Genomic DNA, 26,733 nt, shown 5'->3' with positions numbered 1-26,733 from the left:
CATTGGTCTATAGGATTCTCATCTACCTATATCCACATCCCTTCTTGTTTGGACATAGAAATTTTCAATTGAATACACGTTGACTTGCATTGGTCTATAGGATTCTCATCTACCTATATCTACATCCCCTCTTGTTTGGACTTAGAAATTTTCAATTGAATACACGTTGACTTGCATTGGTCTATAGAATTCTCATCTACCTATATCCACATCCCCTCTTGTTTGGACTTAGAAATTTTCAATTGAATACACGTTGACTTGCATTGGTCTATAGAATTCTCATCTACCTATATCCACATCCCCTGTTGTTTGGACTTAGAAATTTTCAATTGAATACACGTTGACTTGCATTGGTCTATAGGATTCTCATCTACCTATATCCACATCCCCTCTTGTTTGGACTTAGAAATTTTCAATTGAATACACGTTGACTTGCATTGGTCTATAGGATTCTCATCTACCTATATCCACATCCCCTGTTGTTTGGACTTAGAAATTTTCAATTGAATACACGTTGACTTGCATTGGTCTATAAGATTCTCATCTACCTATATCCACATCCCCTCTTGTTTGGACTTAGAAATTTTCAATTGAATACACGTTGACTTGCATTGGTCTATAGGATTCTCATCTACCTATATCCACATCCCCTCTTGTTTGGACTTAGAAATTTTCAATTGAATACACGTTGACTTGCATTGGTCTATAGGATTCTCATCTACCTATATCCACATCCCCTCTTGTTTGGACTTAGAAATTTTCAATTGAATACACGTTGACTTGCATTGGTCTATAGGATTCTTATCTACCTATATCTACATCCCCTCTTGTTTGGACTTAGAAATTTTCAATTGAATACACGTTGACTTGCATTGGTCTATAGGATTCTCATCTACCTATATCCACATCCCCTCTTGTTTGGACTTGTAAATTTTCAATTGAATACACGTTGACTTGCATTGGTCTATAGGATTCTCATCTACCTATATCCACATCCCCTCTTGTTTGGACTTAGAAATTTTCAATTGAATACACGTTGACTTGCATTGGTCTATAGGATTCTCATCTACCTATATCCACATCCCCTCTTGTTTGGACTTGTAAATTTTCAATTGAATACACGTTGACTTGCATTGGTCTATAGGATTCTCATCTACCTATATCCACATCCCCTCTTGTTTGGACTTAGAAATTTTCAATTGAATACACGTTGACTTGCATTGGTCTATAGGATTCTCATCTACCTATATCCACATCCCCTCTTGTTTGGACTTAGAAATTTTCAATTGAATACACGTTGACTTGCATTGGTCTATAGGATTCTGATCTACCTATATCCACATCCCCTCTTGTTTGGACTTAGAAATTTTCAATTGAATACACGTTGACTTGCATTGGTCTATAGGATTCTCATCTACCTATATCTACATCCCCTCTTGTTTGGACTTAGAAATTTTCAATTGAATACACGTTGACTTGCATTGGTCTATAGGATTCTCATCTACCTATATCCACATCCCCTCTTGTTTGGACTTAGATATTTTCAATTGAATACACGTTGACTTGCATTGGTCTATAGGATTCTCATCTACCTATATCCACATCCCCTCTTGTTTGGACTTAGAAATTTTCAATTGAATACACGTTAACTTGCATTGGTCTATAGGATTCTCATCTACCTATATCCACATCCCCTCTTGTTTGGACTTAGAAACTTTCAATTGAATACACGTTGACTTGCATTGGTCTATAGGATTCTCATCTACCTATATCCACATCCCCTCTTGTTTGGACTTAGAAATTTTCAATTGAATACACGTTGACTTGCATTGGTCTATAGGATTCTTATCTACCTATATCTACATCCCCTCTTGTTTGGACTTAGAAATTTTCAATTGAATACACGTTGACTTGCATTGGTCTATAGGATTCTCATCTACCTATATCCACATCCCCTCTTGTTTGGACTTAGAAATTTTCAATTGAATACACGTTGACTTGCATTGGTCAATAGGATTCTTATCTACCTATATCTACATCCCCTGTTGTTTGGACTTAGAAATTTTCAATTGAATACACGTTGACTTGCATTGGTCTATAGGATTCTCATCTACCTATATCCACATCCCCTCTTGTTTGGACTTAGAAATTTTCAATTGAATACACGTTGACTTGCATTGGTCAATAGGATTCTTATCTACCTATATCTACATCCCCTGTTGTTTGGACTTAGAAATTTTCAATTGAATACACGTTGACTTGCATTGGTCTATAGGATTCTCATCTACCTATATCCACATCCCCTCTTGTTTGGACTTAGAAATTTTCAATTGAATACACGTTGACTTGCATTGGTCTATAGGATTCTGATCTACCTATATACACATCCCCTCTTGTTTGGACTTAGAAATTTTCAATTGAATACACGTTGACTTGCATTGGTCTATAGGATTCTCATCTACCTATATCCACATCCCCTCTTGTTTGGACTTAGAAATTTTCAATTGAATACACGTTGACTTGCATTGGTCTATAGGATTCTCATTTACCTAAATCCACATCCCCTCTTGTTTGGACTTAGAAATTTTCAATTGAATACACGTTGACTTGCATTGGTCTATAGGATTCTGATCTACCTATATACACATCCCCTCTTGTTTGGACTTAGAAATTTTCAATTGAATACACGTTGACTTGCATTGGTCTATAGGATTCTCATTTACCTATATCCACATCCCCTCTTGTTTGGACTTAGAAATTTTCAATTGAATACACGTTGACTTGCATTGGTCTATAGGATTCTCATCTACCTATATCAACATCCCCTGTTGTTTTGACTTAGAAATTTTCAATTGAATACACGTTGACTTGCATTGGTCTATAGGATTCTCATCTACCTATATCCACATCCCCTCTTGTTTGGACTTAGAAATTTTCAATTGAATACACGTTGACTTCCATTGGTCGATAGGATTCTCATCTACCTATATCCACATCCCCTCTTGTTTGGACTTAGAAATTTTCAATTGAATACACGTTGACTTGCATTGGTCTATAGGATTCTCATCTACCTATATCCACATCCCCTCTTGTTTGGACTTAGAAATTTTCAATTGAATACACGTTGACTTGCATTGGTCTATAGGATTCTCATCTACCTATATCCACATCCCCTGTTGTTTGGACTTAGAAATTTTCAATTGAATACACGTTGACTTGCATTGGTCTATAGGATTCTCATCTACCTATATCAACATCCCCTCTTGTTTGGACTTAGAAATTTTCAATTGAATACACGTTGACTTGCATTGGTCTATAGGATTCTGATCTACCTATATCCACATCCCCTCTTGTTTGGACTTAGAAATTTTCAATTGAATACTCGTTGACTTGCATTGGTCTATAGGATTCTCATCTACCTATATCCACATCCCCTCTTGTTTGGACTTAGAAATTTTCAATTGAATACACGTTGACTTGCATTGGTCTATAGGATTCTCATCTACCTATATCCACATCCCCTCTTGTTTGGACTTAGAAATTTTCAATTGAATACACCTTGACTTGCATTGGTCTATAGGATTCTCATCTACCTATATCCACATCCCCTCTTGTTTGGACTTAGAAATTTTCAATTGAATACACGTTGACTTGCATTGGTCTATAGGATTCTCATCTACCTATATCCACATCCCCTCTTGTTTGGACTTAGAAATTTTCAATTGAATACACGTTGACTTGCATTGGTCTATAGGATTCTCATCTACCTATATCCACATCCCCTCTTGTTTGGACTTAGAAATTTTCAATTGAATACACGTTGACTTGCATTGGTCTATAGGATTCTCATCTACCTATATCCACATCCCCTCTTGTTTGGACTTAGAAATTTTCAATTGAATACACGTTGACTTGCATTGGTCTATAGGATTCTCATCTACCTATATCCACATCCCCTCTTGTTTGGACTTAGAAATTTTCAATTGAATACACGTTGACTTGCATTGGTCTATAGGATTCTCATCTACCTATATCCACATCCCCTCTTGTTTGGACTCAGAAATTTTCAATTGAATACACGTTGACTTGCATTGGTCTATAGGATTCTCATCTACCTATATCCACATCCCCTCTTGTTTGGACTTAGAAATTTTCAATTGAATACACGTTGACTTGCATTGGTCTATAGGATTCTCATCTACCTATATCCACATCCCCTGTTGTTTGGACTTAGAAATTTTCAATTGAATACACGTTGACTTGCATTGGTCTATAGGATTCTCATCTACCTATATCTAGATCCCCTCTTGTTTGGACTTAGAAATTTTCAATTGAATACACGTTGACTTGCATTGGTCTATAGGATTCTCATCTACCTATATCCACATACCCTCTTGTTTGGACTAAGAAATTTTCAATTGAATCCACGTTGACTTGCATTGGTCTATAGGATTCTCATCTACCTATATCCACATCCCCTCTTGTTTGGACTTAGAAATTTTCAATTGAATACACGTTGACTTGCATTGGTCTATAGGATTCTGATCTACCTATATCCACATCCCCTCTTGTTTGGACTTAGAAATTTTCAATTGAATACACGTTGACTTGCATTGGTCTATAGGATTCTCATATACCTATATCCATATCCCCTCTTGTTTGGACTTAGAAATTTGCAATTGAATACACGTTTACTTGCATTGCTCTATAGGATTCTCATCTACCTATATCTAGATCCCCTCTTGTTTGGACTTAGAAATTTTCAATTGAATACACGTTGACTTGCATTGGTCTATAGGATTCTCATCTACCTATATCCACATCCCCTCTTGTTTGGACTTAGAAATTTTCAATTGAATACACGTTGACTTGCATTGGTCTATAGGATTCTCATCTACCTATATCCACATCCCCTCTTGTTTGGACTTAGAAATTTTCAATTGAATACACGTTGAATTGCATTGGTCTATAGGATTCTCATCTACCTATATCCACATCCCCTCTTGTTTGGACTTAGAAATTTTCAATTGAATACACGTTGACTTGCATTGGTCTATAGGATTCTCATCTACCTATATCCACATCCCCTCTTGTTTGGACTTAGAAATTTTCAATTGAATACACGTTGAATTGCATTGGTCTATAGGATTCTCATCTACCTATATCCACATCCCCTCTTGTTTGGACTTAGAAATTTTCAATTGAATACACGTTGAATTGCATTGGTCTATAGGATTCTCATCTACCTATATCCACATCCCCTCTTGTTTGGACTTAGAAATTTTCAATTGAATACACGTTGACTTGCATTGGTCTATAGGATTCTCATCTACCTATATCCACATCCCCTCTTGTTTGGACTTAGAAATTTTCAATTGAATACACGTTGAATTGCATTGGTCTATAGGATTCTCATCTACCTATATCCACATCCCCTCTTGTTTGGACTTAGAAATTTTCAATTGAATACACGTTGACTTGCATTGGTCTATAGGATTCTCATCTACCTATATCCACATCCCCTGTTGTTTGGACTTAGAAATTTTCAATTGAATACACGTTGACTTGCATTGGTCTATAGGATTCTCATCTTCCTATATCCACATCCCCTCCTGTTTGGACTTAGAAATTTTCAATTGAATACACGTTGACTTGCATTGGTCTATAGGATTCTCATCTACCTATATCCACATCCCCTGTTGTTTGGACTTAGAAATTTTCAATTGAATACACGTTGACTTGCATTGGTCTATAGGATTCTGATCTACCTATATCCACATCCCCTCTTGTTTGGACTTAGAAATTTTCAATTGAATACACGTTGACTTGCATTGGTCTATAGGATTCTCATCTACCTATATCCACATCCCCTCTTGTTTGGACTTAGAAATTTTCAATTGAATACACGTTGACTTGCATTGGTCTATAGGATTCTCATCTACCTATATCTACATCCCCTCTTGTTTGGACTTAGAAATTTTCAATTGAATACACGTTGACTTGCATTGGTCTATAGGATTCTCATCTACCTATATCCACATCCCCTCTTGTTTGGACTTAGAAATTTTCAATTGAATACACGTTGACTTGCATTGGTCTATAGGATTCTCATCTACCTATATCCCCATCCCCTCTTGTTTGGACTTAGAAATTTTCATTTGAATACACGTTGACTTGCATTGGTCTATAGGATTCTCATCTACCTATATCCACATCCCCTCTTGTTTGGACTTAGAAATTTTACATTGAATACACGTTGACTTGCATTGGTCTATAGGATTCTCATCTACCTATATCCACATCCCCTCTTGTTTGGACTTAGAAATTTTCAATTGAATACACGTTTACTTGCATTGGTCTATAGGATTCTCATCTACCTATATCCACATCCCCTCTTGTTTGGACTTAGAAATTTTCAATTGAATACACGTTGACTTGCATTGGTCTATAGGATTCTCATCTACCTCTATCCACATCCCCTGTTTTTTGGACTTAGAAATTTGCAATTGAATACACGTTGACTTGCATTGGTCTATAGGATTCTCATCTACCTATATCCACATCCCCTCTTGTTTGGACTTAGAAATTTTCAATTGAATACACGTTGACTTGCATTGGTCTATAGGATTCTCATCTACCTATATCCACATCCCCTCTTGTTTGGACTTAGAAATTTTCAATTGAATACACCTTGACTTGCATTGGTCTATAGGATTCTCATCTACCTATATCCACATCCCCTCTTGTTTGGACTTAGAAATTTTCAATTGAATACACGTTGACTTGCATTGGTCTATAGGATTCTCATCTACCTATATCCACATCCCCTCTTGTTTGGACTTAGAAATTTTCAATTGAATACACGTTGACTTGCATTGGTCTATAGGATTCTCATCTACCTATATCCACATCCCCTCTTGTTTGGACTTAGAAATTTTCAATTGAATACACGTTGACTTGCATTGGTCTATAGGATTCTCATCTACCTATATCCACATCCCCTCTTGTTTGGACTTAGAAATTTTCAATTGAATACACGTTGACTTGCATTGGTCTATAGGATTCTCATCTACCTATATCCACATCCCCTCTTGTTTGGACTTAGAAATTTTCAATTGAATACACGTTGACTTGCATTGGTCTATAGGATTCTCATCTACCTATATCCACATCCCCTCTTGTTTGGACTCAGAAATTTTCAATTGAATACACGTTGACTTGCATTGGTCTATAGGATTCTCATCTACCTATATCCACATCCCCTCTTGTTTGGACTTAGAAATTTTCAATTGAATACACGTTGACTTGCATTGGTCTATAGGATTCTCATCTACCTATATCCACATCCCCTGTTGTTTGGACTTAGAAATTTTCAATTGAATACACGTTGACTTGCATTGGTCTATAGGATTCTCATCTACCTATATCTAGATCCCCTCTTGTTTGGACTTAGAAATTTTCAATTGAATACACGTTGACTTGCATTGGTCTATAGGATTCTCATCTACCTATATCCACATACCCTCTTGTTTGGACTAAGAAATTTTCAATTGAATCCACGTTGACTTGCATTGGTCTATAGGATTCTCATCTACCTATATCCACATCCCCTCTTGTTTGGACTTAGAAATTTTCAATTGAATACACGTTGACTTGCATTGGTCTATAGGATTCTGATCTACCTATATCCACATCCCCTCTTGTTTGGACTTAGAAATTTTCAATTGAATACACGTTGACTTGCATTGGTCTATAGGATTCTCATATACCTATATCCACATCCCCTCTTGTTTGGACTTAGAAATTTTCAATTGAATACACGTTGACTTGCATTGGTCTATAGGATTCTCATCTACCTATATCCACATCCCCTCTTGTTTGGACTTAGAAATTTTCAATTGAATACACGTTGACTTGCATTGGTCTATAGGATTCTCATCTACCTATATCCACATCCCCTCTTGTTTGGACTTAGAAATTTTCAATTGAATACACGTTGACTTGCATTGGTCTATAGGATTCTCATCTACCTATATCCACATCCCCTCTTGTTTGGACTTAGAAATTTTCAATTGAATACACGTTGACTTGCATTGGTCTATAGGATTCTCATCTACCTATATCCACATCCCCTCTTGTTTGGACTTAGAAATTTTCAATTGAATACACGTTGACTTGCATTGGTCTATAGGATTCTCATCTACCTATATCCACATCCCCTCTTGTTTGGACTTAGAAATTTTCAATTGAATACACGTTGACTTGCATTGGCCTATAGGATTCTCATCTACCTATATCCACATCCCCTGTTGTTTGGACTTAGAAATTTTCAATTGAATACACGTTGACTTGCATTGGTCTATAGGATTCTGATCTACCTATATCCACATCCCCTCTTGTTTGGACTTAGAAATTTTCAATTGAATACACGTTGACTTGCATTGGTCTATAGGATTCTCATCTACCTATATCCACATCCCCTCTTGTTTGGACTTAGAAATTTTCAATTGAATACACGTTGACTTGCATTGGTCTATAGGATTCTCATCTACCTATATCCACATCCCCTCTTGTTTGGACTTAGAAATTTTCAATTGAATACACGTTGACTTGCATTGGTCTATAGGATTCTCATCTACCTATATCCACATCCCCTCTTGTTTGGACTTAGAAATTTTCAATTGAATACACGTTGACTTGCATTGGTCTATAGGATTCTGATCTACCTATATCCACATCCCCTCTTGTTTGGACTTAGAAATTTTCAATTGAATACACGTTGACTTGCATTGGTCTATAGGATTCTCATCTACCTATATCTACATCCCCTCTTGTTTGGACTTAGAAATTTTCAATTGAATACACGTTAACTTGCATTGGTCTATAGGATTCTCATCTACCTATATCCACATCCCCTCTTGTTTGGACTTAGATATTTTCAATTGAATACACGTTGACTTGCATTGGTCTATAGGATTCTCATCTACCTATATCCACATCCCCTCTTGTTTGGACTTAGAAATTTTCAATTGAATACACGTTAACTTGCATTGGTCTATAGGATTCTCATCTACCTATATCCACATCCCCTCTTGTTTGGACTTAGAAACTTTCAATTGAATACACGTTGACTTGCATTGGTCTATAGGATTCTCATCTACCTATATCCACATCCCCTCTTGTTTGGACTTAGAAATTTTCAATTGAATACACGTTGACTTGCATTGGTCTATAGGATTCTCATCTACCTATATCCACATCCCCTCTTGTTTGGACTTGTAAATTTTCAATTGAATACACGTTGACTTGCATTGGTCTATAGGATTCTCATCTACCTATATCCACATCCCCTCTTGTTTGGACTTAGAAATTTTCAATTGAATACACGTTGACTTGCATTGGTCTATAGGATTCTCATCTACCTATATCCACATCCCCTCTTGTTTGGACTTGTAAATTTTCAATTGAATACACGTTGACTTGCATTGGTCTATAGGATTCTCATCTACCTATATCCACATCCCCTCTTGTTTGGACTTAGAAATTTTCAATTGAATACACGTTGACTTGCATTGGTCTATAGGATTCTCATCTACCTATATCCACATCCCCTCTTGTTTGGACTTAGAAATTTTCAATTGAATACACGTTGACTTGCATTGGTCTATAGGATTCTTATCTACCTATATCTACATCCCCTCTTGTTTGGACTTAGAAATTTTCAATTGAATACACGTTGACTTGCATTGGTCTATAGGATTCTCATCTACCTATATCCACATCCCCTCTTGTTTGGACTTGTAAATTTTCAATTGAATACACGTTGACTTGCATTGGTCTATAGGATTCTCATCTACCTATATCCACATCCCCTCTTGTTTGGACTTAGAAATTTTCAATTGAATACACGTTGACTTGCATTGGTCTATAGGATTCTCATCTACCTATATCCACATCCCCTCTTGTTTGGACTTAGAAATTTTCAATTGAATACACGTTGACTTGCATTGGTCTATAGGATTCTTATCTACCTATATCTACATCCCCTCTTGTTTGGACTTAGAAATTTTCAATTGAATACACGTTGACTTGCATTGGTCTATAGGATTCTCATCTACCTATATCCACATCCCCTCTTGTTTGGACTCAGAAATTTTCAATTGAATACACGTTGACTTGCATTGGTCTATAGGATTCTCATCTACCTATATCCACATCCCCTCTTGTTTGGACTTAGAAATTTTCAATTGAATACACGTTGACTTGCATTGGTCTATAGGATTCTCATCTACCTATATCCACATCCCCTGTTGTTTGGACTTAGAAATTTTCAATTGAATACACGTTGACTTGCATTGGTCTATAGGATTCTCATCTACCTATATCTAGATCCCCTCTTGTTTGGACTTAGAAATTTTCAATTGAATACACGTTGACTTGCATTGGTCTATAGGATTCTCATCTACCTATATCCACATACCCTCTTGTTTGGACTAAGAAATTTTCAATTGAATCCACGTTGACTTGCATTGGTCTATAGGATTCTCATCTACCTATATCCACATCCCCTCTTGTTTGGACTTAGAAATTTTCAATTGAATACACGTTGACTTGCATTGGTCTATAGGATTCTGATCTACCTATATCCACATCCCCTCTTGTTTGGACTTAGAAATTTTCAATTGAATACACGTTGACTTGCATTGGTCTATAGGATTCTCATATACCTATATCCATATCCCCTCTTGTTTGGACTTAGAAATTTGCAATTGAATACACGTTTACTTGCATTGCTCTATAGGATTCTCATCTACCTATATCTAGATCCCCTCTTGTTTGGACTTAGAAATTTTCAATTGAATACACGTTGACTTGCATTGGTCTATAGGATTCTCATCTACCTATATCCACATCCCCTCTTGTTTGGACTTAGAAATTTTCAATTGAATACACGTTGACTTGCATTGGTCTATAGGATTCTCATCTACCTATATCCACATCCCCTCTTGTTTGGACTTAGAAATTTTCAATTGAATACACGTTGAATTGCATTGGTCTATAGGATTCTCATCTACCTATATCCACATCCCCTCTTGTTTGGACTTAGAAATTTTCAATTGAATACACGTTGACTTGCATTGGTCTATAGGATTCTCATCTACCTATATCCACATCCCCTCTTGTTTGGACTTAGAAATTTTCAATTGAATACACGTTGAATTGCATTGGTCTATAGGATTCTCATCTACCTATATCCACATCCCCTCTTGTTTGGACTTAGAAATTTTCAATTGAATACACGTTGAATTGCATTGGTCTATAGGATTCTCATCTACCTATATCCAAATCCCCTCTTGTTTGGACTTAGAAATTTTCAATTGAATACACGTTGACTTGCATTGGTCTATAGGATTCTCATCTACCTATATCCACATCCCCTCTTGTTTGGACTTAGAAATTTTCAATTGAATACACGTTGAATTGCATTGGTCTATAGGATTCTCATCTACCTATATCCACATCCCCTCTTGTTTGGACTTAGAAATTTTCAATTGAATACACGTTGACTTGCATTGGTCTATAGGATTCTCATCTACCTATATCCACATCCCCTGTTGTTTGGACTTAGAAATTTTCAATTGAATACACGTTGACTTGCATTGGTCTATAGGATTCTCATCTTCCTATATCCACATCCCCTCCTGTTTGGACTTAGAAATTTTCAATTGAATACACGTTGACTTGCATTGGTCTATAGGATTCTCATCTACCTATATCCACATCCCCTGTTGTTTGGACTTAGAAATTTTCAATTGAATACACGTTGACTTGCATTGGTCTATAGGATTCTGATCTACCTATATCCACATCCCCTCTTGTTTGGACTTAGAAATTTTCAATTGAATACACGTTGACTTGCATTGGTCTATAGGATTCTCATCTACCTATATCCACATCCCCTCTTGTTTGGACTTAGAAATTTTCAATTGAATACACGTTGACTTGCATTGGTCTATAGGATTCTCATCTACCTATATCCACATCCCCTCTTGTTTGGACTTAGAAATTTTCAATTGAATACACGTTGACTTGCATTGGTCTATAGGATTCTCATCTACCTATATCCACATCCCCTCTTGTTTGGACTTGTAAATTTTCAATTGAATACACGTTGACTTGCATTGGTCTATAGGATTCTCATCTACCTATATCCACATCCCCTCTTGTTTGGACTTAGAAATTTTCAATTGAATACACGTTGACTTGCATTGGTCTATAGGATTCTCATCTACCTATATCCACATCCCCTCTTGTTTGGACTTAGAAATTTTCAATTGAATACACGTTGACTTGCATTGGTCTATAGGATTCTTATCTACCTATATCTACATCCCCTCTTGTTTGGACTTAGAAATTTTCAATTGAATACACGTTGACTTGCATTGGTCTATAGGATTCTCATCTACCTATATCCACATCCCCTCTTGTTTGGACTTGTAAATTTTCAATTGAATACACGTTGACTTGCATTGGTCTATAGGATTCTCATCTACCTATATCCACATCCCCTCTTGTTTGGACTTGTAAATTTTCAATTGAATACACGTTGACTTGCATTGGTCTATAGGATTCTCATCTACCTATATCCACATCCCCTCTTGTTTGGACTTAGAAATTTTCAATTGAATACACGTTGACTTGCATTGGTCTATAGGATTCTCATCTACCTATATCCACATCCCCTCTTGTTTGGACTTAGAAATTTTCAATTGAATACACGTTGACTTGCATTGGTCTATAGGATTCTGATCTACCTATATCCACATCCCCTCTTGTTTGGACTTAGAAATTTTCAATTGAATACACGTTGACTTGCATTGGTCTATAGGATTCTCATCTACCTATATCTACATCCCCTCTTGTTTGGACTTAGAAATTTTCAATTGAATACACGTTAACTTGCATTGGTCTATAGGATTCTCATCTACCTATATCCACATCCCCTCTTGTTTGGACTTAGATATTTTCAATTGAATACACGTTGACTTGCATTGGTCTATAGGATTCTCATCTACCTATATCCACATCCCCTCTTGTTTGGACTTAGAAATTTTCAATTGAATACACGTTAACTTGCATTGGTCTATAGGATTCTCATCTACCTATATCCACATCCCCTCTTGTTTGGACTTAGAAACTTTCAATTGAATACACGTTGACTTGCATTGGTCTATAGGATTCTTATCTACCTATATCTACATCCCCTCTTGTTTGGACTTAGAAATTTTCAATTGAATACACGTTGACTTGCATTGGTCTATAGGATTCTCATCTACCTATATCCACATCCCCTCTTGTTTGGACTTAGAAATTTTCAATTGAATACACGTTGACTTGCATTGGTCAATAGGATTCTTATCTACCTATATCTACATCCCCTGTTGTTTGGACTTAGAAATTTTCAATTGAATACACGTTGACTTGCATTGGTCTATAGGATTCTCATCTACCTATATCCACATCCCCTCTTGTTTGGACTTAGAAATTTTCAATTGAATACACGTTGACTTGCATTGGTCTATAGGATTCTGATCTACCTATATACACATCCCCTCTTGTTTGGACTTAGAAATTTTCAATTGAATACACGTTGACTTGCATTGGTCTATAGGATTCTCATCTACCTATATCCACATCCCCTCTTGTTTGGACTTAGAAATTTTCAATTGAATACACGTTGACTTGCATTGGTCTATAGGATTCTCATTTACCTAAATCCACATCCCCTCTTGTTTGGACTTAGAAATTTTCAATTGAATACACGTTGACTTGCATTGGTCTATAGGATTCTGATCTACCTATATACACATCCCCTCTTGTTTGGACTTAGAAATTTTCAATTGAATACACGTTGACTTGCATTGGTCTATAGGATTCTCATTTACCTATATCCACATCCCCTCTTGTTTGGACTTAGAAATTTTCAATTGAATACACGTTGACTTGCATTGGTCTATAGGATTCTCATCTACCTATATCAACATCCCCTGTTGTTTTGACTTAGAAATTTTCAATTGAATACACGTTGACTTGCATTGGTCTATAGGATTCTCATCTACCTATATCCACATCCCCTCTTGTTTGGACTTAGAAATTTTCAATTGAATACACGTTGACTTCCATTGGTCGATAGGATTCTCATCTACCTATATCCACATCCCCTCTTGTTTGGACTTAGAAATTTTCAATTGAATACACGTTGACTTGCATTGGTCTATAGGATTCTCATCTACCTATATCCACATCCCCTCTTGTTTGGACTTAGAAATTTTCAATTGAATACACGTTGACTTGCATTGGTCTATAGGATTCTCATCTACCTATATCCACATCCCCTGTTGTTTGGACTTAGAAATTTTCAATTGAATACACGTTGACTTGCATTGGTCTATAGGATTCTCATCTACCTATATCAACATCCCCTCTTGTTTGGACTTAGAAATTTTCAATTGAATACACGTTGACTTGCATTGGTCTATAGGATTCTGATCTACCTATATCCACATCCCCTCTTGTTTGGACTTAGAAATTTTCAATTGAATACTCGTTGACTTGCATTGGTCTATAGGATTCTCATCTACCTATATCCACATCCCCTCTTGTTTGGACTTAGAAATTTTCAATTGAATACACGTTGACTTGCATTGGTCTATAGGATTCTCATCTACCTATATCCACATCCCCTCTTGTTTGGACTTAGAAATTTTCAATTGAATACACCTTGACTTGCATTGGTCTATAGGATTCTCATCTACCTATATCCACATCCCCTCTTGTTTGGACTTAGAAATTTTCAATTGAATACACGTTGACTTGCATTGGTCTATAGGATTCTCATCTACCTATATCCACATCCCCTCTTGTTTGGACTTAGAAATTTTCAATTGAATACACGTTGACTTGCATTGGTCTATAGGATTCTCATCTACCTATATCCACATCCCCTCTTGTTTGGACTTAGAAATTTTCAATTGAATACACGTTGACTTGCATTGGTCTATAGGATTCTCATCTACCTATATCCACATCCCCTCTTGTTTGGACTTAGAAATTTTCAATTGAATACACGTTGACTTGCATTGGTCTATAGGATTCTCATCTACCTATATCCACATCCCCTCTTGTTTGGACTTAGAAATTTTCAATTGAATACACGTTGACTTGCATTGGTCTATAGGATTCTCATCTACCTATATCCACATCCCCTCTTGTTTGGACTCAGAAATTTTCAATTGAATACACGTTGACTTGCATTGGTCTATAGGATTCTCATCTACCTATATCCACATCCCCTCTTGTTTGGACTTAGAAATTTTCAATTGAATACACGTTGACTTGCATTGGTCTATAGGATTCTCATCTACCTATATCCACATCCCCTGTTGTTTGGACTTAGAAATTTTCAATTGAATACACGTTGACTTGCATTGGTCTATAGGATTCTCATCTACCTATATCTAGATCCCCTCTTGTTTGGACTTAGAAATTTTCAATTGAATACACGTTGACTTGCATTGGTCTATAGGATTCTCATCTACCTATATCCACATACCCTCTTGTTTGGACTAAGAAATTTTCAATTGAATCCACGTTGACTTGCATTGGTCTATAGGATTCTCATCTACCTATATCCACATCCCCTCTTGTTTGGACTTAGAAATTTTCAATTGAATACACGTTGACTTGCATTGGTCTATAGGATTCTGATCTACCTATATCCACATCCCCTCTTGTTTGGACTTAGAAATTTTCAATTGAATACACGTTGACTTGCATTGGTCTATAGGATTCTCATATACCTATATCCATATCCCCTCTTGTTTGGACTTAGAAATTTGCAATTGAATACACGTTTACTTGCATTGCTCTATAGGATTCTCATCTACCTATATCTAGATCCCCTCTTGTTTGGACTTAGAAATTTTCAATTGAATACACGTTGACTTGCATTGGTCTATAGGATTCTCATCTACCTATATCCACATCCCCTCTTGTTTGGACTTAGAAATTTTCAATTGAATACACGTTGACTTGCATTGGTCTATAGGATTCTCATCTACCTATATCCACATCCCCTCTTGTTTGGACTTAGAAATTTTCAATTGAATACACGTTGAATTGCATTGGTCTATAGGATTCTCATCTACCTATATCCACATCCCCTCTTGTTTGGACTTAGAAATTTTCAATTGAATACACGTTGACTTGCATTGGTCTATAGGATTCTCATCTACCTATATCCACATCCCCTCTTGTTTGGACTTAGAAATTTTCAATTGAATACACGTTGAATTGCATTGGTCTATAGGATTCTCATCTACCTATATCCACATCCCCTCTTGTTTGGACTTAGAAATTTTCAATTGAATACACGTTGAATTGCATTGGTCTATAGGATTCTCATCTACCTATATCCACATCCCCTCTTGTTTGGACTTAGAAATTTTCAATTGAATACACGTTGACTTGCATTGGTCTATAGGATTCTCATCTACCTATATCCACATCCCCTCTTGTTTGGACTTAGAAATTTTCAATTGAATACACGTTGAATTGCATTGGTCTATAGGATTCTCATCTACCTATATCCACATCCCCTCTTGTTTGGACTTAGAAATTTTCAATTGAATACACGTTGACTTGCATTGGTCTATAGGATTCTCATCTACCTATATCCACATCCCCTGTTGTTTGGACTTAGAAATTTTCAATTGAATACACGTTGACTTGCATTGGTCTATAGGATTCTCATCTTCCTATATCCACATCCCCTCCTGTTTGGACTTAGAAATTTTCAATTGAATACACGTTGACTTGCATTGGTCTATAGGATTCTCATCTACCTATATCCACATCCCCTGTTGTTTGGACTTAGAAATTTTCAATTGAATACACGTTGACTTGCATTGGTCTATAGGATTCTGATCTACCTATATCCACATCCCCTCTTGTTTGGACTTAGAAATTTTCAATTGAATACACGTTGACTTGCATTGGTCTATAGGATTCTCATCTACCTATATCCACATCCCCTCTTGTTTGGACTTAGAAATTTTCAATTGAATACACGTTGACTTGCATTGGTCTATAGGATTCTCATCTACCTATATCTACATCCCCTCTTGTTTGGACTTAGAAATTTTCAATTGAATACACGTTGACTTGCATTGGTCTATAGGATTCTCATCTACCTATATCCACATCCCCTCTTGTTTGGACTTAGAAATTTTCAATTGAATACACGTTGACTTGCATTGGTCTATAGGATTCTCATCTACCTATATCCCCATCCCCTCTTGTTTGGACTTAGAAATTTTCATTTGAATACACGTTGACTTGCATTGGTCTATAGGATTCTCATCTACCTATATCCACATCCCCTCTTGTTTGGACTTAGAAATTTTACATTGAATACACGTTGACTTGCATTGGTCTATAGGATTCTCATCTACCTATATCCACATCCCCTCTTGTTTGGACTTAGAAATTTTCAATTGAATACACGTTTACTTGCATTGGTCTATAGGATTCTCATCTACCTATATCCACATCCCCTCTTGTTTGGACTTAGAAATTTTCAATTGAATACACGTTGACTTGCATTGGTCTATAGGATTCTCATCTACCTCTATCCACATCCCCTGTTTTTTGGACTTAGAAATTTGCAATTGAATACACGTTGACTTGCATTGGTCTATAGGATTCTCATCTACCTATATCCACATCCCCTCTTGTTTGGACTTAGAAATTTTCAATTGAATACACGTTGACTTGCATTGGTCTATAGGATTCTCATCTACCTATATCCACATCCCCTCTTGTTTGGACTTAGAAATTTTCAATTGAATACACCTTGACTTGCATTGGTCTATAGGATTCTCATCTACCTATATCCACATCCCCTCTTGTTTGGACTTAGAAATTTTCAATTGAATACACGTTGACTTGCATTGGTCTATAGGATTCTCATCTACCTATATCCACATCCCCTCTTGTTTGGACTTAGAAATTTTCAATTGAATACACGTTGACTTGCATTGGTCTATAGGATTCTCATCTACCTATATCCACATCCCCTCTTGTTTGGACTTAGAAATTTTCAATTGAATACACGTTGACTTGCATTGGTCTATAGGATTCTCATCTACCTATATCCACATCCCCTCTTGTTTGGACTTAGAAATTTTCAATTGAATACACGTTGACTTGCATTGGTCTATAGGATTCTCATCTACCTATATCCACATCCCCTCTTGTTTGGACTTAGAAATTTTCAATTGAATACACGTTGACTTGCATTGGTCTATAGGATTCTCATCTACCTATATCCACATCCCCTCTTGTTTGGACTCAGAAATTTTCAATTGAATACACGTTGACTTGCATTGGTCTATAGGATTCTCATCTACCTATATCCACATCCCCTCTTGTTTGGACTTAGAAATTTTCAATTGAATACACGTTGACTTGCATTGGTCTATAGGATTCTCATCTACCTATATCCACATCCCCTGTTGTTTGGACTTAGAAATTTTCAATTGAATACACGTTGACTTGCATTGGTCTATAGGATTCTCATCTACCTATATCTAGATCCCCTCTTGTTTGGACTTAGAAATTTTCAATTGAATACACGTTGACTTGCATTGGTCTATAGGATTCTCATCTACCTATATCCACATCCCCTCTTGTTTGGACTCAGAAATTTTCAATTGAATACACGTTGACTTGCATTGGTCTATAGGATTCTCATCTACCTATATCCACATCCCCTCTTGTTTGGACTTAGAAATTTTCAATTGAATACACGTTGACTTGCATTGGTCTATAGGATTCTCATATACCTATATCCATATCCCCTCTTGTTTGGACTTAGAAATTTGCAATTGAATACACGTTTACTTGCATTGCTCTATAGGATTCTCATCTACCTATATCTAGATCCCCTCTTGTTTGGACTTAGAAATTTTCAATTGAATACACGTTGACTTGCATTGGTCTATAGGATTCTCATCTACCTATATCCACATACCCTCTTGTTTGGACTAAGAAATTTTCAATTGAATCCACGTTGACTTGCATTGGTCTATAGGATTCTCATCTACCTATATCCACATCCCCTCTTGTTTGGACTACGAAATTTGCAATTGAATACACGTTTACTTGTTGTAAATTGTAAAATTGTTGTAATTGTAAAAAGTTTTAAAAAAATAAAAAATAATTATATTTTAAATATATATATATATATATATGTATCGGATTTGTATCGCTAAGTTAGCAATTTGTTTTTCTTTTTTCAGTCCCGAAATTCCTATCAAGATGGAAAAAGCTATAACCAAAGACATTGAAAATCAGGTGAGAATTGTCTATTTTGATGGTATTATTTCTTTTTTTATTTTTGTTATATCTTATTATAAATTTTCCTACTGTTTGTCTGTCTGTGTGACACGGTTTTTCTCCGCCTACAGGCAACCCACCCAGGTAAGTTAGGTACCGAAATGAAGCCACATTTTTAGTGCGTTCTCAATCTCTGTACCTATCTATATATATCTGTGGTCCTGGATATGACCTTACACTATATCCAGTGGTTAGGCCCCAGCTTGCAGGCTTTGGGGAGTGTGGAGCCACCCTTTAATTGCTATTTGCTCCCAGGTCCACTCTGACCCCTACTATTTTTAAATGTGTTTAAAACAAAATCCCACTCCCAACCTTATTTTTAATTGTGCTAAGGGATCTCATATTTAAAGAGATATCCTCTCACTCTAGTTTTCCTTATGCTAAGGGATCATACATCCCCCACCATATTTTTCAATGTGCTAAGGGATGTTAACTTTAAAGTTACAATACTCTACTTTTTTTTCATTGTGGTAAGGGATCTTCCATTTAAAGTTATTTCTCCCTATCCTATTTTGCATTGTGCTAAGGGATCTTATATGTAATGTGACTTACCCACCAAACCTATTTTTCAATGTGCTAAGGGATCTTACATTTAAAGTGACATCTCTCCACCCAATATTTTAATTTGAAAAGTGATCTCACATTTAAAGAAAAATCCCACATTCGACCTTATTTATTATTGTGCTAAGGGATCTTACTTTTAAAGTAACATGCCCTACTTTTTTTTCATTTTGCTAAGGGATCTCACCTATAAAGTGACATACCTCTACTTTTTTATTGTGCTAAGAGATCTTACATTCAAAGTAAGTTCCCCTATCCTATTTTTCATTGTGCTAAGGGATCATACATCAAGTGACATCCCTTCCACCCTATTTTTCAATGTGCTAAGGGATCTTACATTTAAAGTGACATTTTGCTGTATTTTTTTTTTTTTTTGTATGGTTGCAGAACTCAAATGTACATATATTAAAGCCTAAAACTGCACCGTTTGTTCATTTTCACCAGGATTTGACATGAATTTGAATTTAAAATTTCATTTCTTTACAGTTTACGATTGAAAAACCTTTGGTCAAACCTAGATTTGAAGAAGGGCCAGAGAGGCTGATTAAAATGAACCAGACTCCTCCCGAGAATTCATCTGAAAGACTCTCTCCTGCAAGCCGACTGGTTCTTTCTCCCGAGCCGCAGCTAGTAGACGTTCAGCCCGATACAAAACTTCAGTCTGGGAATCCATTAGCCAAGAATGCTGGTCCTGGTCCAGTTCAGGAAAAAGACTCGGATGTTTTGCTGATGACCCCGAGCGATTTCCGGGTCTCAAAGGAGGCGACTGATGCTAATCTGCGGTTGGAAGTGCTCGAGACGAACAAGTTGTTATTGAATTACAAAACCCAACGAGAGAAATTAGCGTAAGTACATTGCATGTTTCAATTTAAACAAGGTGGCGGCAATTTCTTCACTTGCTAACACGATTAAATTTTTTTTTTAATAATTCAGTAATATTTAGGTAATTTCGACTGCATAATTTGGAAGCTAACATTGTAATTTATTAGAATTGACAAAAAAAATCAATTAAAACCATTATTTTTTTTTTATCTGAAAACTCCATTTATCGACTACAAAATCTCGTCCCAATAGTGCAGAAGCAGCAAATATTAAAATTGAAGCTAACATTTATTGTTATATATTTTTACAAATTAAGATCACTGAAAGAATACCTGAATATGTTGCAGTCATGGGAAACGAAAGATCCAGATATAGCATCTATTGATGCTGAACTCTCACAGGTAAGGCAACGTTTCATAACATTTGGATTCTTCAGACTACTATTCATGTCTAAAATGGTTCCTCCCCAGTAAATTTAAAACAACAGAACCTTCTCTATTTTCATCATGATCGCTCTGACTCCCATCACGTCCCAATTTAAATCAATGGCTCTCGTCTTGGGAAGCTTCATGATTGACAAGTTCTTGTTGAGCCGTCCACATCAATAATCAAACTTCTACCCAAATACCATTAACCATTACTGCACTAACATCTTACATTCATTAACCCTTATCTTTGAGTGGACTTCGGACTTTGACTAAAATGGGGGGGGGGATTTTGCCTCTTGCGTGTATATCTCATCCTGTGTGTCTCTTTGTATTTGTGAATGCAATTGCGATGCATATATATGCGATAAAGTTCACCATTTTTTTCTTTGTCGCTTGCAGCTGTACAAGATAACAAATCGAAGGCTTCCTTTGATTAATTAACGCTTGGCTTATTCTTCTATTTCTTGACAGTTCCGCATCTTGCTTTACTTCTATGCATCTTAGTGAAATCTCAACCGTGTCTGCTCTGTTCAAAATCGGAAACCAGACTGACTTGCATGCGAGAGAAAAGATATCCCCCTCTCTTTCTTTCTTTCTTTCCACGTTTTCTTTCATACGAATATGAATGACCCCGGCTACGGGCCCCCTGGCAAAACTTTAACAAAAACAAAAAAACACTTGATTAGCTACAACCACTATATATGAATCCTCCTCACTCTCTATCTGCTGGCCTTCAAATCCAATGTAAACAAGTTCTTGTTGAGCCGTCCCCATAAATAATAAAAATTCTATCCAATTTATACCATTAACTATTACTGCACTAACACCTTACATACATTAACCCTTATCCTCGGGTGGTCTTCAGGCCTTGACTCACAAGTAGAATAAAATAATGGGGAGGGGGAGAATTTTGTCTCTTATGTGTATATCTCATTGTGTGGCTTATTCTTTTTTTATTGGTAGTTCCACATGTTTCTTTGGTTCTATGAATCTTAGTGAAATCTCAACCATGTCTACTCCGTTCAAAATCGGAAACCAGACTGACTTGCATGTGAGAGAAATATATATCTTCGTCTCTTTCTGTCATGGTCTCCCTTTCTTTCTTTCCACGTTTTCTTTCACACGAATCTGAATGAACCCAGCTACGAGCCATATATAACAAAGTTGTATTATCTTTTTAAATAAATAGAAGAAAAGCGTTTTAATACGAATATAATTACACACAAAAAAAAAAAAAATTTATAGGAGTGTAGATATTATGGATTTCGTTTTTCGGACTCATTTCCTCATCTTTGGTGTTTTTTTCACTACGCTTCGGCCGTATTATCCTTCAGCCTTCTTCAGGTGTATCTCAAACTCGCGAACTTTTATTTGAATTTCGAACCCAACCCTTTATTGTTACGGGGGTACCATGTTCTCGGTCCATTCAGGCCGTCCCTGCTGCTACCGCTTAATGCTGTTGCTGCTGCTGCTGCGTCTATCCCTGTCACTGCCATTGTGTTGTCACTGCCACTGCTTTCGCTCAGGATTGGACTCAGCACGTTGGAGACTTGCAATGTCTGTTCCAACGTCTTAGTCGCCTCGGCCATGAGTCACTAGGACGATGATGTATCAATTTTTGGCACATGGCCAAGGCGACTCAGACATTGGAACAGACACTGCAAGTTTCCACCTAACAACTTAATAGGTTACTTATGAAGTTTACGAACCGAAGATGGAGAACTTTATTTAGAAAGCCATTCTTAACATTTGGAGGGACTGATTTGTTAGAACTGTTCTAGACTTTCATCTAACAATTCTATAAATAACTGTTACCAAAGGCAAGATATTTTTGCTCATATCTATATATCTATAAACGTGAACATTCCCCTACGCAATAACTCTGTCAATTTTCAGTCTACAGACGCGAAATTTGATATATAGGGTACTGAAATTTGGGAAAATCTTTGTAATCCGTTTTCGGACAGAAATTTGGCTGTTAAGGGGTCAAAGTTCAACGATTTGACCTTTGAGAACTCTACCAAACTCCTCCGACAATTTTGGGTCTAAACAATTGAAATTTTAGATATAGGTTCCTTGGACATGGATTTAACTTAATAACTTGATTTGAGCCCAAAACAAATGTTCAGGGGTCATAATGGGGTTCAAAGTTTTTTTAAAAATTGACCGTTGCGATCTCTACCAAATTACTCAGACAATGTTTTGATCTAAACATTTGAAATTTTACATAAAGGGTATTCAGAGATAGGGCAAGCTTTTTAATCGGTTTGGATCAAAAATTTTTAGTTACCAATATATAAATTTATGTATGTATGTTTGCATGTCTGCCTAAAACTTTCGACAGAGGTGACGGATTTTTAACAGATCAGTATCGTTTTGAAGTTCAACCTTTCAGACGACAAATATAAAAAAAATGGCTAAAGATGTTAATAACTTCATCTTCAACTGGACACTTTTCTACAGGGGGGGGGTCGCTTTTTTTCGCCAATATTTTCAAAAGTCATCCTTTCCTTTCGATTGTCTAGCTTTAATTTAAACATGTCACTTCTGGTTTGGCGGTGGGCGTTACAGCAAAGACGTCAGGTTTTTTTCCTGTTCTTTTCCTCCTTTGGGGTACGTGTTCAAACCTGTCTTCCTACTACCACTTTTTTTTTTTTGCTCAACAAACACATCCAAACACCCGGGCAACGCCGGGCTGAAATGCTAGTCTACAATAAAATGATTGAATTTTTTGTTTATCTTCTCTTCCCTACAGACCGAGCAAGACATTGCCATCCTGAAGAAGTCCTTACACGAGCAGAAACAGCAGCTAAAAGGCAGAGTGGAGAAACTGACGCAGAATTCTTTGCAGCCGTGATTCTTGCGCATTTCCTGTTAATAAAATCATTTTCTAAATGTATTTTTTGTTTTATTTTGTTGACTCATTTACCCGAATGATAGGCACACACTAAACAGTGAAGCACGGGTTACACAATCACTAACCCCTCTTCTCCTGAGTCAACACGACTTGATTCCAGTGGCAAAGAGAAGTCCAGGTTGACTGAAAACAATAAACATCCTGAAGAAGTCCTTACACGAGCAGAAACAGCAGCTAAAAGAAACTTAAGCAGAATTCTTTGCACCCGTAATTCTTGCGCATTTACCGTTAATAAAATTATTTTCTTAAAAATTTTTTTTTGTCAACTCATTTGTCCGAATGCTGAGCAAAAGAAATAAAACGTACACATTGCCATGTTATAAGGTAATCAACTAGCATCTATGTAATGTTCACAACTTCCACTCGTTCGAACACTCTAGATTGTCATTGTACTCTCCCAAATTCGTAGTTAATTAGTTCTTAATTTCTTCCATTTCCGTGGCAATTGTTTGGTGGCCCTGAGGTAGAGGCTTGGCAAATTGAGCAAAATAAATAAATAAATAAATACATAAAATAAAATAACGGCTTCCATGTCCAAGGAACCTATATCTAAAATTTCAAGTGTTTAGACTCAAAATTGCCGGAGGAGTTTGGTAGAGTTCTCAATGGTATAACTTTGACCCCTTAACAGACAAATTTCTGGAGTATTCAAACGAGCGGAATTCGTTAACATTACAGACACACAGACAGACATACAGATAAGTTCATTTTTAAAGATATATAGATTATTTAATTATATATATATATATTTAGAAGAGTAACTTATCTTTGGTATCTTTTGGTAACATTTACATATTATATATTTGTTTTGTATTTTTTTTTTTTTTTTTTCAAATTTTACGCTTTGTTGTCTTAACTCGGAAGGATTAACCTTAGAATTTCCACAGGTCTCATTAGTTAAAACGAATTATTTCGCAGTTCAAAGTGAAATCTGACTGACACAGGGTTTGCCATTTCCGGTTGTCGCCGCCGACAACGCTCTTATATTTACAATCGAAAGCGTCGCCAGGTTCGTTCGTCGCTGTGTCTGTGTGTGTAGGAGTGGGGGCAAAGTTGTAACATTCAATACATAAAATCAACAGCTTTAATTTCTATGAATCGTCATATCGGTGCGAAGTCGAGTGTCGGCGTTCTTGTCTCGTTGAAGGAGAAGTAAGTTTTTTTAACACAGTTGAGTTGGAAATGGATTTCTGCACGTGCATGGCTGGACGATAAGAATAATAATACAAATGACAACAATAATTATCTTCAAGTCTCTTCTTAAAGGGGCATTCGGCTACGAAGTTACAACTAGCTAATCGACACTCGACACTGTCAATGAGTTATGCGAAACAGACGGACTGTTCCGCTGTATCAAAGTTATTAAGTGTGGTTAGACTGAAACTCATCAAAGCCAGTAATCTAAGTTTCAACTAGCTAATAGACATTCGGCACTTTCAATGAGTTATGCGATCACCGCCACTTGTCCCAAAACGGACTGTTCCGCTGTATCACAGTTATTAAGGGTGGTTAGAGTGTAACACATCAGAGCCAGTAACCTAACTTACAACTAGCTAGTCAACATTCGACACTGTCATTGAGTTATGCGATACACTGCTAATTGTCCAGAGACGGACTGTTCTACTGTATCACAGTTGTAAAGGGTGGTTAGACTAAAACTCATAAGAGCCAGTAATCTAATTTACAACTAGCTTATCGATAGTAGACACTTTCACTGAGTTTACGTTGTCTTTGTGTGTGTGTGTGTGTGTGTGTGTGTGTGTGTGTGTGTGTGTGTGTGTGCTTCGTTAACATTCGGACTGTCCATTTTAAAATCGTTCGGGTATGCTGAAAACGAATATCACAAGGAAAATTAGCACAGACAAATAGTTTTCGAGATACTAATGCGTGTATTTTGAAATGTAAATCCCTGGCGACCATGTTTGAACAGGCGGCATATGAAAGGGGCCAACACTAAGTTTGTTCAGGTATGCTGAAAACGAATATCGCAAGGAAAATTAGCATAGTCTGACTATAGATTCACCATCAAAGTATTGAAATGTTTTTATTTTATTTTACAAAGGAATCACTGCCTATCAAGGCCCAGAGACCACTCGAGGGGTTAAAGAGTGTACAGTAGTCAATGGGACAATATCATAGTAATCGTTAGAAGTGTAAATTTGGTAAATCAGATTACTTAAGATGAACGGCTTATCAAGAACTTGTTTACATTCGACTTGAAGACGACGAATAAAAACTATACAGCTGAAAGAACTCGCGAAAAATATCATTTTAACGATGCCTTTCAAATCGTAAACTGCTTGTTTACATTTGTGTACATTTTTCGAAGATAATAAAAAGTGTAAAAAAAAAGCAAACCTTTAGAATCCTAAAAAGATCTCCCGGGAGCATTTTTGCAACATGAAAAATATACAAACCAAAATAAAGAGAGGAGGCAACCCTGCTCAAAAATATGGTTTATTACATCGCCTAAAAAAAGAAGAAGAATCGGGGGCTCCGTGGGGAAGTAAATTGTTTTCTTTTTTCTAACTTGGTTTTAAAAAGTTT

At 36.5% G+C, this 26,733-nt stretch overlaps 2 protein-coding genes across 2 annotated transcripts in view; both read left to right on the top strand.

Moving 5' to 3' along the window:
* The window catches only part of LOC145270208 (uncharacterized), a 45,389-nt gene extending 24,873 nt beyond the window's left edge, over positions 1-20,516 (top strand). Inside the window, exons 7-9 of the mRNA XM_080125841.1 lie at positions 19,362-19,416; positions 19,530-19,542; positions 20,506-20,516. Of these exons, the coding sequence (XP_079981967.1) occupies positions 19,362-19,416; positions 19,530-19,542; positions 20,506-20,516 (79 nt within the window). The remainder of the gene's footprint in view (positions 1-19,361; positions 19,417-19,529; positions 19,543-20,505) is intronic.
* LOC145270207 (uncharacterized) lies at positions 20,389-24,126 on the top strand. The gene is made up of 3 exons (XM_080125840.1): positions 20,389-20,864; positions 21,158-21,242; positions 24,025-24,126. The coding sequence occupies exons 1-3, from the start codon at positions 20,569-20,571 to the stop codon at positions 24,124-24,126; spliced, it is 483 nt and encodes a 160-aa protein (XP_079981966.1). The 5' UTR covers positions 20,389-20,568.
* Positions 24,127-26,733: the final 2,607 nt, after the last annotated feature.

This window comes from Euprymna scolopes, chromosome 46, assembly GCF_053919585.1.
Source record: "Euprymna scolopes isolate OS-2025 chromosome 46, ASM5391958v1, whole genome shotgun sequence".
Lineage (NCBI taxonomy): Eukaryota > Metazoa > Mollusca > Cephalopoda > Sepiida > Sepiolidae > Euprymna > Euprymna scolopes.
Note: the sequence above shows the minus strand (reverse complement) of the source record. Positions and strands in the feature narration are given on the sequence as shown.

Bases quoted from the DNA above. Each gene is read 5' to 3' on its own strand.
- LOC145270207 (XM_080125840.1), top strand. From the start codon at position 20,569: ATGAACCAGACTCCTCCCGAGAATTCATCTGAAAGACTCTCTCCTGCA. The intron at 20,865-21,157 runs GTAAGTACATTG...TTACAAATTAAG, and splicing joins ACCCAACGAGAGAAATTAGC to ATCACTGAAAGAATACCTGA. The intron at 21,243-24,024 runs GTAAGGCAACGT...TCTTCCCTACAG, and splicing joins TTGATGCTGAACTCTCACAG to ACCGAGCAAGACATTGCCAT.